Source organism: Balaenoptera physalus (assembly GCF_965194825.1).
Source record: "Balaenoptera physalus genome assembly, chromosome: 13".
Classification (NCBI taxonomy): domain Eukaryota; kingdom Metazoa; phylum Chordata; class Mammalia; order Artiodactyla; family Balaenopteridae; genus Balaenoptera; species Balaenoptera physalus.
In genome coordinates this window covers 20,205,231-20,221,187 of record NC_138892.1, presented here as the reverse complement: position 1 = coordinate 20,221,187, position 15,957 = coordinate 20,205,231, and the positions used below count along the sequence as shown (strand labels likewise).

At 45.0% G+C, this 15,957-nt stretch overlaps 1 protein-coding gene across 1 annotated transcript in view; it reads left to right on the top strand.

Moving 5' to 3' along the window:
* Positions 1 to 12,242: 12,242 nt before the first annotated feature.
* Positions 12,243 to 15,957, top strand: part of DRAM1 (DNA damage regulated autophagy modulator 1) — a 46,824-nt gene continuing 43,109 nt past the window's right edge. Inside the window, exon 1 of the mRNA XM_082419528.1 lies at positions 12,243 to 13,079. Within this exon, the coding sequence (XP_082275654.1) occupies positions 12,949 to 13,079 (131 nt within the window). The 5' untranslated portion in view covers positions 12,243 to 12,948. The remainder of the gene's footprint in view (positions 13,080 to 15,957) is intronic.

Here is a 15,957-nt window from a genome sequence, read left to right as displayed (position 1 = left end):
TTACATGACAGATTGAGAAACTCAAACAGTTCCTGGAAATGAAACACACTTTCCCTCCTGTTCATTCCCTCCTCCTTCCTCCTCCTCCATGACCTTGTTTCATCACTTACTTCCTCTGCTAATCAGTCTTCAGATTCTCCCTCAGATTGGATTCTGTCCTAACCCGTTACGGGAACCACTGGCCGAAACCGCCCACCCTGGCCAGGTGACCATTTGCATGAGTTGTTTTACCACAGGAGGTCCTGGTAAGGAATAAGAACTAACAAGCCGCTACCAACTGGAAGAATTCGGTAAAGGTCAAAAGGAGAAACAGGCATATGTCCTACCAACCTCTCAGAATCCTTCTCGCTGGAATCCAACTTGGCTGAGCGATGTTCACGCCACCAGGAAGGACCCTGAGTCAGAATGATTGGCCGGAGACAACCCAGAAACTAACCCCATCACCATAAAACCCAAGACTGTGAGCCACGTGGCAGAGCCAGTTCTCCTGGGTCCCTTACCCTCCTGCTCTCCACCCGGCCGCCCCTTCCCAGTAAAGTCTCTTGCTTTGTCAGCACATGTGCCTCCTCAGACAATTCATTTCCGAGCGTTAGACAAGAGCCCACTCTCGGGCCCTGGAAGGGGTTCCCCTTCCTGCAACAAACCTATCAGTGTGAGCATCTTCCATTTTGTTCTCACGTACTTCTCTACCTATCATCTTAGAATCGGAAGTCTAAACCTAGTGCCTTCACTCCTCAGTCCAGTGCAACCTAACTTCTGTTTGTACCATGCTACTGACATTTTTCTTGTAGCAATGTTCACTGACTGCTTATCTGCCCAAACCAATCTTTTTTCCTTCTTGTGCTTGATGTCACGGCAGCACTTACTCCCTTGGTGGTCTCACCTATTTTAATAGTGTACCCCCCTGCCCTGGTCCACTGATGCCACCTAAGTCAGTTTCCATCTACCTGTCAGTTGTCTTCACCGAAGTTTCCTAGAAGCATCTTAAACTAGTCATTAAACTGTTGTTATATCTAAAACCAAACTCATAATCATACTTCTGTTCCCGGGCTCAGTTCATGATTAACAGGCAGTGAGCCTCTCAAGCAGGAAACCAACTGCATTTCATCTTCAACTCTTCTCTCTTATTCCACTCATTCAATTGGCCACCAAATTTTTTTCTCCATCCACAATCCAATGCCTTAGATTAGGTCGTTAACATTTCTTAAAAGGACCCACCTGTCCTTAATCCCCACTGCCATCTCTAATCCATCCACCCAACCCCTGCAGGAGCTTTCACCTGCAGAGAATAAATCTGATAATGACACCACCCTACTCACAGAACTTTCGCCTTTTTCTTGAATGTCTCTTCCAGGTTATACCCAATCTCTTTACCACATGGATGTAAATCCCTTCACAATGTCATCCCAGGATCTCCCAGCCTTATCTTCATGTGTTCCAGTCACCCAGGACCACTTTTCATCCCCAAGCAAACCAAGTTCATTTGAACACTGAATCATTAACTTCAGGCACTGAGTGTTTCCTTTATGTATCCTTAAACACAAAGCACAACGTCTGACAACTTGTACATCTCCAATGTTTGTTGAATGAATTAACCACAAATCCTGGGTGATTGGTTCTTCAATAAAACATTAATTATTAATAATTTAGTAAGTAAGTAAAAGAATTATGAAAGGAATGCCTCCTTCAAAAAAATTACTTCTTGGGAATTCCCTGGCCGTCCAGTTGTTAGGACTCGGTGCTTTTCACTGCCGTGGGTCCAGGGTTCAATCCCAGGTCAGGGAGCTAAGATCCCGCAAGCCATGTGGTGTGGCTAAAAAAAAAATTACTTTTTTTTTCAGATGGGTGGGAGGCAAACAATTGTCTGCTGACCTGGTATTTCTGTCATTTTCCTAGCCAATTTCACATCTTGTTCAATTCTCGTCAGAACAGCTGACGAAACCTTTTCCCCCTTCCCTGTAATATCTTTATGTACAGAAATAAATTCACGGATCATGGTAAACATGAGCATATACCTCAGTTTTCCATAGATAACGACAACTAAAGGCATGAACTGCACCTCCTAAGAAAACCCTATATATGCAGAATTTAAGATTAGCTAAACTGAGAAAGTCAGATCATATGAGTTCCTATATTTGCAAGTTAATCTAGAAACTATTCATAAGGGGAAGGAAAAAAAAACTGACCTCTTAAAATTTTCAAGAAATTCTCACTCTCATTGTCATCATGGAAATCCCCAAGTTTCTCAGATATGTTCTTTCTTCCTTAACCCTGGGAGCCTAAAAACATCTGCCAGAAAATATGATGAAACTGAAGAAGTTTCTGGTACCACTGCCCAAACCTGTAGTAACCTGTAATGAACAGGTATCACTCCACAAAGTGCTCTGGTTTCTCTCCCTTTGAGTAACCAGAATTTCTAAACCCTTGCTGAGCCTTTCTGATTTCTGTACTCAGTGATATGGGGTTAACAGTGCCTCTTAGGAGATGCTAATGTGCTGATGGTATGTATGATTGTCTAAAGACCAGATTCTCTAGGCAATGGTATTAAATTAGTATTAAGCATTCATTGGTATATATTTTTTCAATAAACATTTATTTTGTGCTAGTGTGTAGTGTAAGCCCCGACCATTTTTTTTTTCTTTTTTGTAATGCAACAGCCTGACTCAGGCTTTTTTTTTTTTTTTTTTTTTTGCCATGCCATGAGGCATGCGGGATCTTAGTTCCCCAACCAGGGATTGAACCCTCGCCCCCTGCAGTGGAAGCGCGGAGTCTTAACCACTGGACCTCCAGGGAAGTCCCCCTGACTTAAGTTTTGATCACCAAGGCATCCGAGGATGGCCATCTCAAATAAACATATTACCAGCCACAGACTAAATAAAGAGCCAAGCTCCTTTGTTTTTGAGATCTTGATTGATTTTAATAACTGACCGTTTGGACTATTCATCTTTTTCTTTTCCTTCAGTTTATATTCCTGCTCTGTGCTATCTTTGCAACTTTTCTATAAATCTAAAATTACTCCAAAATATTTATTAAATTGCAGTAATCTATTCCACCCCAATAAAAGGAGAACCCAGTCCCATGCATGCTCTTTCTCTCTCTTCCCCTTGACCTCACAGGTGTGCTATAGGATTTCCAGGTCTTATAAGTAATAACCCATTATCTTTTCAAAGTTTCCTGATGGTTATTGCTGAAGGGCATCTTGCAATCATAATAACCACGAGGGCCGGTCCAACCACATTGGTTACTGATAGGCTGAGACCAGCGCAAAACATAGTGCTTGGCACTGGAGATACAAATGTAGGACGTTTAGTTCCTGCTCACAAAGTTTTGAGTCTAGTGGGTAGACTGAGAAGTTACATTGTGAAGTATGTAACGGAAGTAGCCCAGGATGCTTCCTGATGCAGGGGAGTGGCACAGAGGGAAGACTTCCTGAAGAAGGTCATTGCTGAGGTGAATACATTCACCAAATATTTATTAAGCACCTATGTCAAAGCACTGCTCCAAGCTCTGGGAATAGATCAGTGAATGAAGCAGAAAGAATACCCTTTCTAGGTATCCTAGGAGAATACCCTGAAGAAAGGTTGCCAGATGAACAATTTAAAGAAAACAAACAGTATATCTTTAAAGGTTAATTATGTACAAGTGAGTACAGCTTAGGCACCAGAAAAAGCTGGCTCACTGTGTAACGTTTCCTGCTTTTGTGTACAGAGGTGACTTCTCTCCATACCTGGGAACAGGGCCCAGAATCCATGCACAGCTCAGGGATCCCTGCCCTGTAATAAACACACACACACACACACACACACACACACACACACACACACACACACACACACACACACGGGGTGGGTCACTCAAAAGGTGACTGACACCCAGAGTTGTGACATCCCCATTATGACAAAGTCCCTTTGCCAGAGCAGGAATATAGAAAAGAGATTCTACTTAACCCCTACCCCTAATAGCATATTTTAAGTTTCTTCTGAATCGTAAAAGGGAGAGTAGAAATTATACACAGTGCTTTTTAAATTCTATTTATTTATTTTGGCTGCACCGGGTCTTAGTTGCAGCACGCAGGATCTTCGTTGCAGCATATGGATTTCTTAGCTGTGGCATGCGAACTCTGAGTTATGGCATGCGTGTGGAATCTAGTTCCCTGACCAGGGATCAAACCCCGGCCCCCTGCACTGGGAGCGCAGAGTCTTAGCCACTGGACCACCAGGGAAGTCCCCGGTGGTGCTTTTTAAAGAGATGGTATACTTTAGTACGTGAGCCCTTCTTTTTTTTTCAGAGCAATGGTTACACACATTCGTTCAGATAAATTTCCTTGACTGTTTCAGAGACTCTTGGAAGGAGAAGCATGGTGACATCCTCTTTGGTGGGATGATCCCTGAGGCCCTGCCATTCATTGAAAAATATACAATTTTGATTTGATTTTAAATGTACTGAATTATGAGACTTCCCTGGTGGCGCAGTGGTTAAGAATCCGCCTGCCAACCCAGGGGACACGGGTTCGAGCCCTGGTTTGGGAAGACCCCACATGCCGCAGAGCAACTAAGCCCGTGTGCCACAGCTACTGAGCCTGTGCTCTAGAGCCCGCGAGCCACAACTACTGAGCCCACATGTTGCAACTACTGAAGCCCATGCGCCTAGAGCCCGTGCTCCACAACAAGAGAAGCCACCGCAATGAGAAGCCCACGCACTGCAACGAAGAGTAGCCCCTGCTCGCCGCAACTAGAGAAAGCCCGTGTGCAGCAACGAAGACCCAACGCAGCCAAAAATAAAATAAAATAAATAAATTTATAAAAAAGAAAAAAACCCCACATATTTAAATAAATAAATAAATAAATGTACTGAATTACAATCATCTTTTATTCACTTTAGCCCTCCTGTGTGTGCTCTTCATAGCAATGTTTATTAACCTCTGCCTGACCTTCTCTGGGAATCTAGAGGTACCATGTGAAGTCAACCCAGTTCAGATGAGTTAAACAAGGTGGGAGAGTCAAGTTAAGTGTATGTGTGTATTGAGAAATGTGAGCTGCTTAGCAGATAAACCCAGAAATCTCAAAGGCTTTAGTATCTCATTTCTGTAAAGACCCAAACCAGTGTTTCTCAATGGCTGGGGATTGGGGTTTGGGTGCAGTTCTTTTCTTCACAAAGTTGTTCAGGGACCCAGGTTGATAGTCTCTGTCCATAACAAGCGGCTTCCAAGGTCATCGTGGGCACTGGCATCCTGCCAGCTGATGGGAGAAGAAAGTGAAGAAGGCATACCCACTGCCTGTACTGGGAAATGGCTCACCACTTCCACTGGCAAGAACTAGTCCTGATCCCGCCAGGAGGAGGTCCTTGCCTGAGGAACCACTTCCCAGCGAGAACTAGACGATGGAAAAGAAGCAGGAGTCTTTCATCCTAGGGGAACATCTAGGCATACTGTATGTTCTCTGCTTCTACAATATAACTGAGAAAAGTAATATGGTTGTCAAAAGGTGACTAATGAAATATGCAATTTTAAATATGAGATCTTATTGAGTTTTGGTAAATAGATTACTGCAACTTCAATAAATATTTTGGACTAATTTTAGATTTATAGAAAAGTTGCAAAGATAGAGCAGAGAATTCCCATATAACCTTGACCCAGTTTCCCCTAATATTAACATGTACCATGTAACCATGGTACATTTGTCAAAACTAAGAAATTAACATTGGCACATTACCATTAACTAAGCTATAGGCTTAATTCAGATTTCACTAGTTTTTCCATTAAGGTCCCTTTTCTGTTCCAGGATCCAATCTGGGACACCCTATTGTGTTTAGATATCATGTTACCTTTGTCCCTCTAGTCTGTGAGAGTTTCTCAGTCTTTCTTTGTTTTTCATGACCTTGAAACTTTTGAAAGTACCAATCAGGTATTTTATAGAATGACCTTCAATTTAGGTTTGTCTTGTTTTCTCACAATTAGACTGGGGGGTATGGCTTTGGAGAAAATACCACAGAGGTGAAGTACTTTCTCATCACATCATATTATGATATCCTATTACATCAATATATACAGTATCAGTTTATTACGGGCAATGTTAACTTTGATGATCTGGTTAAGGTGTTGTCTGCCAGATTTCTCCTCTGTAAAGATACCTTATTTCTCTTTCCGTACTCTAGTCCTCAGAAGTCACTAAGTTCAGTCCACATTCACAGAGAGGGGATACTGCAGCTTTTAGAAGAGAGAAATAATTGAGGTTTTTACTGCCTGTGAATCAAAATACATAGAATAAGTAAAGAATGGTAAGGGAAATGGAATTAGCAGTGCTAATTTTTATACTCTTATCTGGTAATTAAAGAGCTGAGTAATGACAAGTGACCAAGCTCCTGAACTGTGAATTTTAAAAAGTTGCTTTTGCAAAAAACATGACAACTTATCCTCATAAAAGAAATGGACCTAATGCAGTGCCCCAGCTTCTGCTTCTAACAACGTTGGACTAGGAAATTCAGGCAACTGAAAAATCTGGGGAAATATAAAAACATCTTAAAAGCATCAGATTTAACCAAAGGATGAGGAGTTATTGGGCCAAGATCTCCAAAAAGAATAGAATCCAGAGGAGTGAGACCAGCTCTGGGACTGTATTTGGTCAGGGGCATCTGCCCGTGAGGAAAGGCCACTGAAAAGGGCTTTCAACCACCTTCTAAGTAAGGGATTTAAGGCTTGGAGACCAGAGCTGTGGGTCCAAAGTAAGGGTGAGCAAGATATAACCAGCCCTCATACACAACGCAGGTCTGGCTTCAAGGTATCTAGAGGGGGGCGTGTGCAGGGCAGGGGGAACGTGGCATAGAAAACCTCGAGCCATAAAATAAGGTCTGCATGATGGTGAATAGCAAATGTCCCCAGTGCCAACATGAAGTAAACAAAATACTCTCTGGAGAAATATCATCAACACCTTAAATTGTTTCTAAAAATAATTCTTCAAGTACAATGTCTAATAATCAATACAGGATAACAGTGAGGTGTATTAAAGTGGGAACTCCAGGGATGTAAAAACACACTTTAAGAGGGGAACAAAAAGATGGCAGGTTGAGTTTGTAAAATTATCATGACCTGGTAGAAGAAATAAGCAAGGCTCTTAAGCAAGTTCAGCATATGCAAATCCAGATTTACAGATGGGATACATGATGGCATAATTTACAAGAGGATTCATTACAGTATTTTAAAGACGGTATTTAGGGAAATGACTTTATACTCAGTTTTCTAGGAATATGGCCCATTGAACAACTGGGTACCTGGGATTTAGAGACATCATGAAAGGGATGCAATAAAACAACTAATTTAGGAAGTACAGTTGACCCTTGAACAAACATGAGTTTGAACTGTACCAGTCCACATATACATGGATTTTTTTTTCCAATATATATGTGATGCAGTACTACATGATCCAAGATTGGTAGAATCTGCTGATGAAGAACCACGAATACAGAGGACCAACTAATAAAGTTATAAGATTTTCCACTGGGGGTGGGGGATGGCGTAAGGGTCAACTGTATTGAAAACTACCCAAATAATAGTGTTTAAGTAAGATGGAAGTTTATTTCTCTTTCACATAAAGGAAGCCCAGAGCTAGGGGATCCAGGCCTGCCCCAGCAGCTCCATGATGTCAGTAGGGACTAGGCCCCCACCTTTGTTCCACCATCCTCACTTATAGCCTCTCTCCTCAAATTTGGTGACTGCATACTCCAATATGGCTGCTGGAGTCCAGCCATCTCATTATGTTGCAAGTCATTTTCCCTTAAGCAGCCTCCTTATATCACATAAGGATTCTTATTACATGCTGTAGGTCTGAACCATCACATGGCTGCCCCTAGCTGCAAGGGAAGGTGAGAAATCTGATCCTTTTGTATGGGGCAGAATTTGTCCACTCTAAATTGGGAATTTATTACTAAGGAGGAAGGGAAAATGGGTGCTGCACTGGGTAACTTGTGATCTATCACAACAATGAAATAAAGGAGCTATAGCTCTGAAAGCAAGTATAAGTTAATACCACAAGCAGTGTTTTATAGCTACTGTAGTAGATAACACTAAGAATACAAAAATGGAGGTGATATATGATGAAACTGCAACAGTGAGGCTATCGAAGCAATGAAATTGGTACAGTACTTTCATATAATTTAGAATGTTAACAGGGATTTTTAAATATTCGTACTGTCCTTTGGCAGAGCAATCCTATGTGTGGAAAGGACAGGAAAAAGAAAAGCAGAAAAAATTGAAGTGTTTGTAGAATGTTATTTAAAATAGAGAACTATCTGGATGAGCATAAATGTTTAACACTGGGGGCAGTGAAACAAATTATAGTTCATTAACTCAATGGATGAATACAGAGTAAAAGTGGTAACTTGAAGATTGTAACAACATGGAATAGATATTTGATACATAAAAATAATCAAGCTACAAATTTGTAACTACAATTTGATTTTGAATATTCCTATGAGAAAAAGCCGAACAGAAATTGGAAAATTGAGAAAGTTGACTTATTGCCAGGGAATTATGGATGCTTCTCAGTTGTTATTATATATTGTGTAAGTTTTTCAAAATGCATAATATATCCACGCATAAATACACACATACAAAAATTTAATAACTATATATATTTTAACATTTATTTGTTTTTATTTATTCATTTTATTTTTGGCTGTGTTGGGTCTTCATTGCTGTGCACAGTCCAGTTGCGGTGAGCGGGGCCTACTCTTCGTTGCGGTGCGCGGGCTTCTCATTGCGGTGGATTCTCTTGTTGCAGAGCGTGGGCTCTAGGCACGCGGGCTTCGGTAGTTGTGGCACGTGGGCTCAGTAGTTGTGGCTCATGGGCTCTAGAGTGCAGGATCAGTAGTTGTGGCGCATGGGCTTAGTTGCTCCGCAGCATGTGGGATCTTCCTGGACCAGGGCTCGAACCCATGTCCCCGGCATTGGCAGGAGGATTCTTAACCACTGCGCCACCAGGGAAGCCCTAGATAACTATATATTTTAAGGGGTTTCCTTCTGTAATTCTGGAGTTTGAGGAATTAGAAGAGTGAGACAGTCCTCACAATGGTTAGGGTTACAGGCTTTTGAGTCAGATAGACCTGGATTCAAATTCTGCACCTCTGTTCATTAGCTGCATGACCTTGAGCTTCAGTCTCCTCATCCATGAAAAGGGGATGATACTTGAGCTTTGGTGTGAGGATTATTTAGATCAGAACAACACTACCTTTCAATAAATGATGATCATCAAGGAAGAATGACTTCATCCTCAAAAGGACAGTCCACTGAGACCCTTACTTTGAGACAGTGTGACTTCCTTTGACAGAAAGTCAGAATCATTTCAAAGGGAGATGCACAATATTTATTACATTATACATCTTAAAGTTACCCAGTGTAGAGAAAGAAAAAAAAATTTTTTTTCTACTCTTCTGGGTCCTCAGCTTGGGTCTCTGTCAACAAAAATCAGAAAAATAAACAGAAGTTTATTAATACGTATATCTCATAAATGCACGGGAGAAACTCAGGGATGAGTAACTCAAAGGGGTGGTAGAACTTGGGTGTATATAGCATTTTAACAAAGAAAAAATAAATTTCTATAGAAATGACAGGACAAAGGAAAGCATTTTAAGGCTTCCAAGGGCGGGAAACTGTATATACGTAATATATTAGGGGAAACTAACAGAGTGAGGTTTGTTTGGTGTCATCTCTGGGCTAACAGTCTAGAACCTTCTCCAGCAAAGGCAATTTATATTTTGTCTTTAGGCAGAAAGGAGGAGGGTAGAGAGAGCTTTTCCTGTTTTTGCTGCTCCTGATTGCCTTCGGCTCAAAACAGTATGTCAAAGAGTCATATTTGGGGGTGACATAATCTGGTTTCCTTCACCAGTAAGGTTGTTTTTCAGGATTTTTGCATTTCTTACCATATAAACTTTACTGTTCCAAGCAGTGGGTGTCATAAGATCTACAGTATTGGGACTTCCCTGGTGGTTCAGTGGCTAAGGCTCCGGGCTCCCAATGAGCCTGGGCTCAATCCCTGGTCAGGCAACTAGATCCCACATGCCACAACTAAGACTTTGCATGCCATCACTAAAGACTAAGACCTGGCGCAGCCAAATAAATATTTAAAAGAAAAAATGGTGGCACAGTGCTTAAGAATCCGCCTGCCAATGCAGGGGACACGGGTTCGAGCCCTGGTCCGGGAAGATCCCACATGCCGTGGAGCAACTAAGCCCGTGCGCCACAACTACTGAGCCTGTGCTCTAGAGCCTGCAAGCCACAACTACTGAGCCCGCGTGCCACAACTACTGAAGCCCGCGTGCCTAGAGCCTGTGCTCCACAACAAGAGCAGTCACCGCAATGAGAAGCCTGCGCACAGCAACGAAGAGTAGCCCCCACTGGCCACAACTAGAGAAAAACCTGCCTGCAGCAACAAAGACCCAACGCAGACAAAAATAAAATAAAATAAAGTAGCCCTTGCTTAAAAAAAAAAAAAAGATCTACGGTATCAGAAGCTTTTTGAAAGGAAAGCAGCGCTGTGCTCCTTAGGGCTGCTTGACACCATATGTATGTGTATGCAGTTAGTTACACTTATATACCTATATTAAATATATATATATATGTATCCATACTTATTTTATTCTTTCTGCCTTTATAGTCAGACAACTCCTGTATGTTTGTGTTAAAAGTGATTAGCCAGTTGGATTAAGGGACTTACATAAGCAACAGAAAGATAAAATTATCACGTGAATTCCATTTGATGTCATAATTCCTCTGCCTCAGGGAGGGTTTTTTAAATCAGATCAGTTGTAGAGTAGGAAAGGGGAAGCAGGAGGGGATAGGGAAAGGCAAGCAAGACCAGGGAAGTTGGTGGGTTTTCAGAATGCAGAAACCTAAGTAGAGACCTACAATGGATCACTAAGGATGGCAACTTTTGTGATTTTTTTTAAACGCTTAATTAAAAGCTTTGCTTTATTGGATATGGTGGTCACTTCCCCGCAGGCTCAGTGATTTCCTGAAATACAAGTCTGTCCATGTTCTTACTCTCCTCACTACCAAAACCAAAACCAAACAAATAAGGTTCTTTTTTTTTTGTAAATTTTTAGTCTTTTTTTAAAAATTTTATTTTATTTATCTTTTTATACAGCAGTTTCTTATTAGTTATCCATTTTATACATATTAGTGTATACATGTCAATCCCAGTCTCCCAGTTCATCCCACCACCACCACCACCCACCCACCACTTTCCCCCCTTGGTGTCCATACGTTCAAACAAATTAAGATTCTTAGCAGGGCTCAGGTGATGTGACCTCTTTGCCCACCTCTCCATTCCCTGCCTTACACTAGCGTGCTTCTTTTTTTTTTTTTTTTTTTTAATGGTTTATTTATACATTTAGGCCACCGGCCATGTGGGATCTTAGTCCCTCCGGGCCAGGGATGGAACCCGTGCCCCCTGCAGTGGAAGCGTGGAGTCCTAACCACTGGACCACCATGGAAGTCCCCTAGGGTACTTCTCTAGGTCCAGAAAAACAGGCAATTCACCGTCTGTGCATTTTCTCCTGCTGTTTCCTTGGACTGGAATGCTAGTCTCACCTTTCTTTGCCTGAAGGGCAATGATTTACTTTAAAAACCTCTACTATCTGTCAGGAACACGCACCTGGCTCTTCATGCGAGCACTGGCCCCAGCCTCTCAGCTCTGTGCATATCTCTATTTTTTTTTTTAAATCTCATATTTATTTAATATTCCATACAATGTATTTTATTTTGACATGTCAGTTTCCTAGACCCCATGAAATTATTTAATCTTTGTATCCTGTCCCCTAGCAGGGTGTGACACTCAAGAAATGTTAATATGGCTAAAACGAAACCCACGTTTGGTTACCAATGACCAGTGACCTCACATACCTTGGGCTCAGAATCCCTAAATTATATCTCAAAATCACTGTGCCGGCCAGCGCCTTCAGAACACGAATCGCTTTTGCAGGGTTTGAAATGTATCAGGTCCCCATTACTCACCTTAGGTCACGGCTCCAAGCCTGGGCCAACGCTGATCCGTGAGAGAAAGAGAAACCTAACTTCTAGGGAAGCAGAGTCCTACGTGTGGGGTGGAGGGGGGATTGGGGCGGGGTGGGGGGGAAGCAGCACTGTGGGCAGCGCCGGGGCCGTCCAGGCTCGGCCAGAGCTCACCCCCGGCCCTCGCAACCACCCGCCTCTACACTCCCTCGGTTTTCAGGTGGACACCACGCACGTGAGTGCCGCATCCGTGCCCCGTGTCCTGGCGAACGTCACCGAACACTTCTGCCCGGACCCCTGCAGCCGGGGCAGCAGCAGCCGTCGCAGCGCGGCGGGATGGGGTGGATGTCACCACGCGCCGGCGGCGGGACCACGGAGAGGAAGCTGTCGGGGTTCGAGGCCCGGCACCCCGGAAACCCCGAGGGAAAGAGGGGCCGGGAGGCGTTGACCCGTTTCCCCGGAGTTGCGCAAGAGCAAGGGCGGCCTGGCAGGCTGGGACCGTCTGGGCGGGCATTCCCGCCGCGGCCCCCACCCGGAGGCCGAACCAAAAGCGAAAGGAGCCGGGCCCCCCCCCCCCCACCCCGCGGCCCCGCAGCCCCGCAGCCCCGGCGTCGCGTTCGCGGGGAGGTCGCCGCGCGCCTGCAAGTCGGCGGGGCCGCCGCTTTGTGACTTCACTCGTTTCGCAACAAGCCCGGGCAGCCCGCGCCCCACCCACCCCCGGACCGCCGCCTCGCCGCCCGCCGCCTCGCTCCGCTCTCCGCGCTTCCCCTCCCTCCGGGGCCGGGCCTGCCCCGCCGTCGCGGAGCCTCCCGCCCGGCTGCCCGTGGCTGTTCGCGCCGTGGCCGCCGCCGCGCCGCGGGTCAGCACGTGCGCGGCCCCCGCCTCCCAGCAGCGCGGAACCCCCGTTCCGACCCCGCAGAGCGCAGCGCCCTCCTGGCGGCGGCGCGATGCTGTGCTTCCTGAGGGGAATGGCCTTCATCCCCTTCCTCCTGGTGACCTGGTCGTCCGCCGCCTTCATCATCTCCTACGTGGTCGCCGTGCTCTCCGGGCACGTCAACCCCTTCCTCCCCTACATCAGGTGAGGAGCCGGGTGGGAGGCAGGACGCGGGACGGGGCAGAGGCACCGCGGGGGAGCACTGCTGATGCGGAGGGAAGGGGTCCAGACCCAGCTGGGGCGTCTTGCGGAAAGATGGAGCACTGACGACCAGGAGGGGGTGCTCCTGGCAGTCCCGGGAGGTACAGGGAGGCAGGGGGTGGGAGCTGAGCAGTTCTGGTTTTACCCCCAACACTGAGCAGAGTGGCATCAGGAGCCATCGAGGATGCACAGTAGAACTTTGAGACTGGGTATGGGACAGAATCTCTGGAAGACGCTTCTTTGGCGGTATTGGAACAAGGATGGATCCTGTTGGATGCCACTCATTGAGTGTGTAAGAGGCAGATCCAGGTGTACGCTAAAACAGCTCACGTATTTCACTCCTGCTTCCAACGTCCTCGTGAAGTGGCTGTCTGGCTCATTTTTCTTGCAAGGAAACTAAGTTTAAGCTGATGTTGAAATTCATCAGTGTGACACTGATGTCACAGCTAAGAAATGGTGGAAGCAGAACTCACACCCAGATTCATTCCCATGCCAGAAGCAACACCATGCTACTTTTGGTAGCGGTGTTTGGGAGCCACTTTAAGCTCTCTTGGATGTAGCTGCCCAATATCCCTCTGGGTACTGGGCCTTCAAGTTGTCAACAATTGGTGACATCTCTTGTGTTGTCATTATACCATTTTGTCTTTCATGAGTTTTGGCCTCTACCTTTAATTTTTTTAAAAAAATAAATTTATTTATTTATTTATTTATGGCTGCATTGGGTCTTCGTGGCTGCGCACAGGCTTTCTCTAGTCGTGGCGAGCGGAGGCTCCTCTTTGTTGCGGTGTGCGGGCTTCAGTAGTTGTGGCATGCGGGCTCAGTAGTTGTGGCTCGCAGGCTCTAGAGCACAGGCTCAGTAGTTGTGGCTCACGGGCTTAGTTGCTCTGCGGCATGTGGGATCTTCCCAGACCAGGGCTCGAACCCGTGTCCCCTGCATTGGCAGGGGGATTCTTAACCACTGTGCCACCAGGGCCTCTACCTTTCTTGAGAGTCACTTTATCAGTGCCCAGGACACGCGTCCGGATCCTCTTAGTGTGGCTCCCAGCTCTGCGCCTTGACTGTGGTAATGGTGTTCCTTAAACATTGGAAGAATCCATCCTTATCCAAGTGGTGTGACCGCTCTGGGTCTGTATTGATTGGTGAGGGCATTATAAAGTTGGTGACACCCAAGGTTACTGCTTAATTATTGTAGGGTTTGTAGAGATTACAGAGATTGTAGGGCCTCTTCTTCTTGCCGCCATTCTGCCTGGTGAGCAATGCTCTATAATCTTTTTTGTAGGCGAGGAAGGGGAAATGAAGTGAAGCAAGAGGGGACTAGAGTTTGAAGATGCAAGGAAGCAAGTGATATGCAGAATAGTACACAGAAGCAAATCTGTAGTAATGGTGGTGGTTTTGCCCACGCAAGATGAGGCATCCCATGCATCGAGGAGACTTTCCCATCAGGTGTGGTGCCCCTGCAGAAACCTCGGCTTGGTTTCTCATGGCTTGTCCCAAGTGCCATTGTCTTGCTTCTCCTGTATCTGAAGTGGGATAGATCCTCTTAGACTGAGGTAAAAAGCAAGAGTTCACTCCCTGTAATGCTTTTTATTGAGAAAATAGCAGCTGTGTTTGTTGCCAGTTTGAAGGTCAGAGGCAGGTAGTATTTGGTACACATTGGCTAGGCGATCAGAGGCAGGGTTTGAGTCTTTGTAGAGGTGTCTGATGTAGTTGTGATTAATATCACCTCCAGCTGAGCTATTAGATATTCAGAAATGGGGAAATGAGCTGACAGGACCAACCACTTGTAAGATACTCAAATCACAAACATTCCAAGGAAGAGGTTTTAAATTTAGCAAGGAAAGGAAACTTTCAGGAAAAAGTGGAGGAACAGGAGAAAATGGCACGAGATTGTTCCCTTGTTGGCGGGAGCCTTCAGCCTACAAACACGTGATTGCTTGCCTAAGTGTGCCTGGGGCCTTTAGGTTGTCTGCTCTCTCTGCCTACATAAGTGGCTGGAGCACTGGATTGCCTCTGCCGCCTTCTAGAAAACTAAGTCATTGAGACCAGGGCAAGGGCAAGATTAGAAGGGCAAGTCTCTGGACGTGATGGGATTAACTCCAGATTTATCCATCTGGCCCAGACCGTACTTCTCTAACTCATCTCTGCTCTGATGCCTCCTCTTCTTCCTTACCCCCCACTCCCTCCACTTCCCTCCAGACTCCTTGGCCTCCTTCCTGGGTCTTGAGCATGTCAGGCACACCTCTTCCTCCTGGCCTTTGCACTGGCTATTACTCTGCCAGAATGTTCTTCCTCCAGATATCACCAGGCTTTCTTCCTTACCTCCTTCTTTGTTCAAATATTATCTCTGTGAGGCCTGCTCTGATGGCCCTATTTAACATTGCGCCCTAGTGCTCCTGACCCCCTCCATCCAGTCTTGTTCTCCATAGCACCTATTACCTTCTAACAAACTATATGATTTACTTATTTATTATGCTGATCATCTGTTTTCCTTTGCTGGAATGTAACATCCATGAAGGCTCCTGATATTTGTTGAATTAATATTTCTTGGGTGCTCAACTGTGTGAGTATTGTTATTCTTCCCTCCAGGGCAGGGCAGAGCCCTTTAGGGAAGGCTCGGTAAAGTCACTGGTGGTTGGTCAGTGATCTGGACATATGTAGGGTGAGCACGCTTTTACGCAAAGGCATTGTTCAGCCAATCTGATGTTCTGATGTTTTTTAACAACGCTGAACACTTTAAATAAGAGCCATTGCATTTTACAATTTTGTTTATTTATTTATCTTCCAGTTTTATTGAGCTATGATTGACATACAGCACTGTATA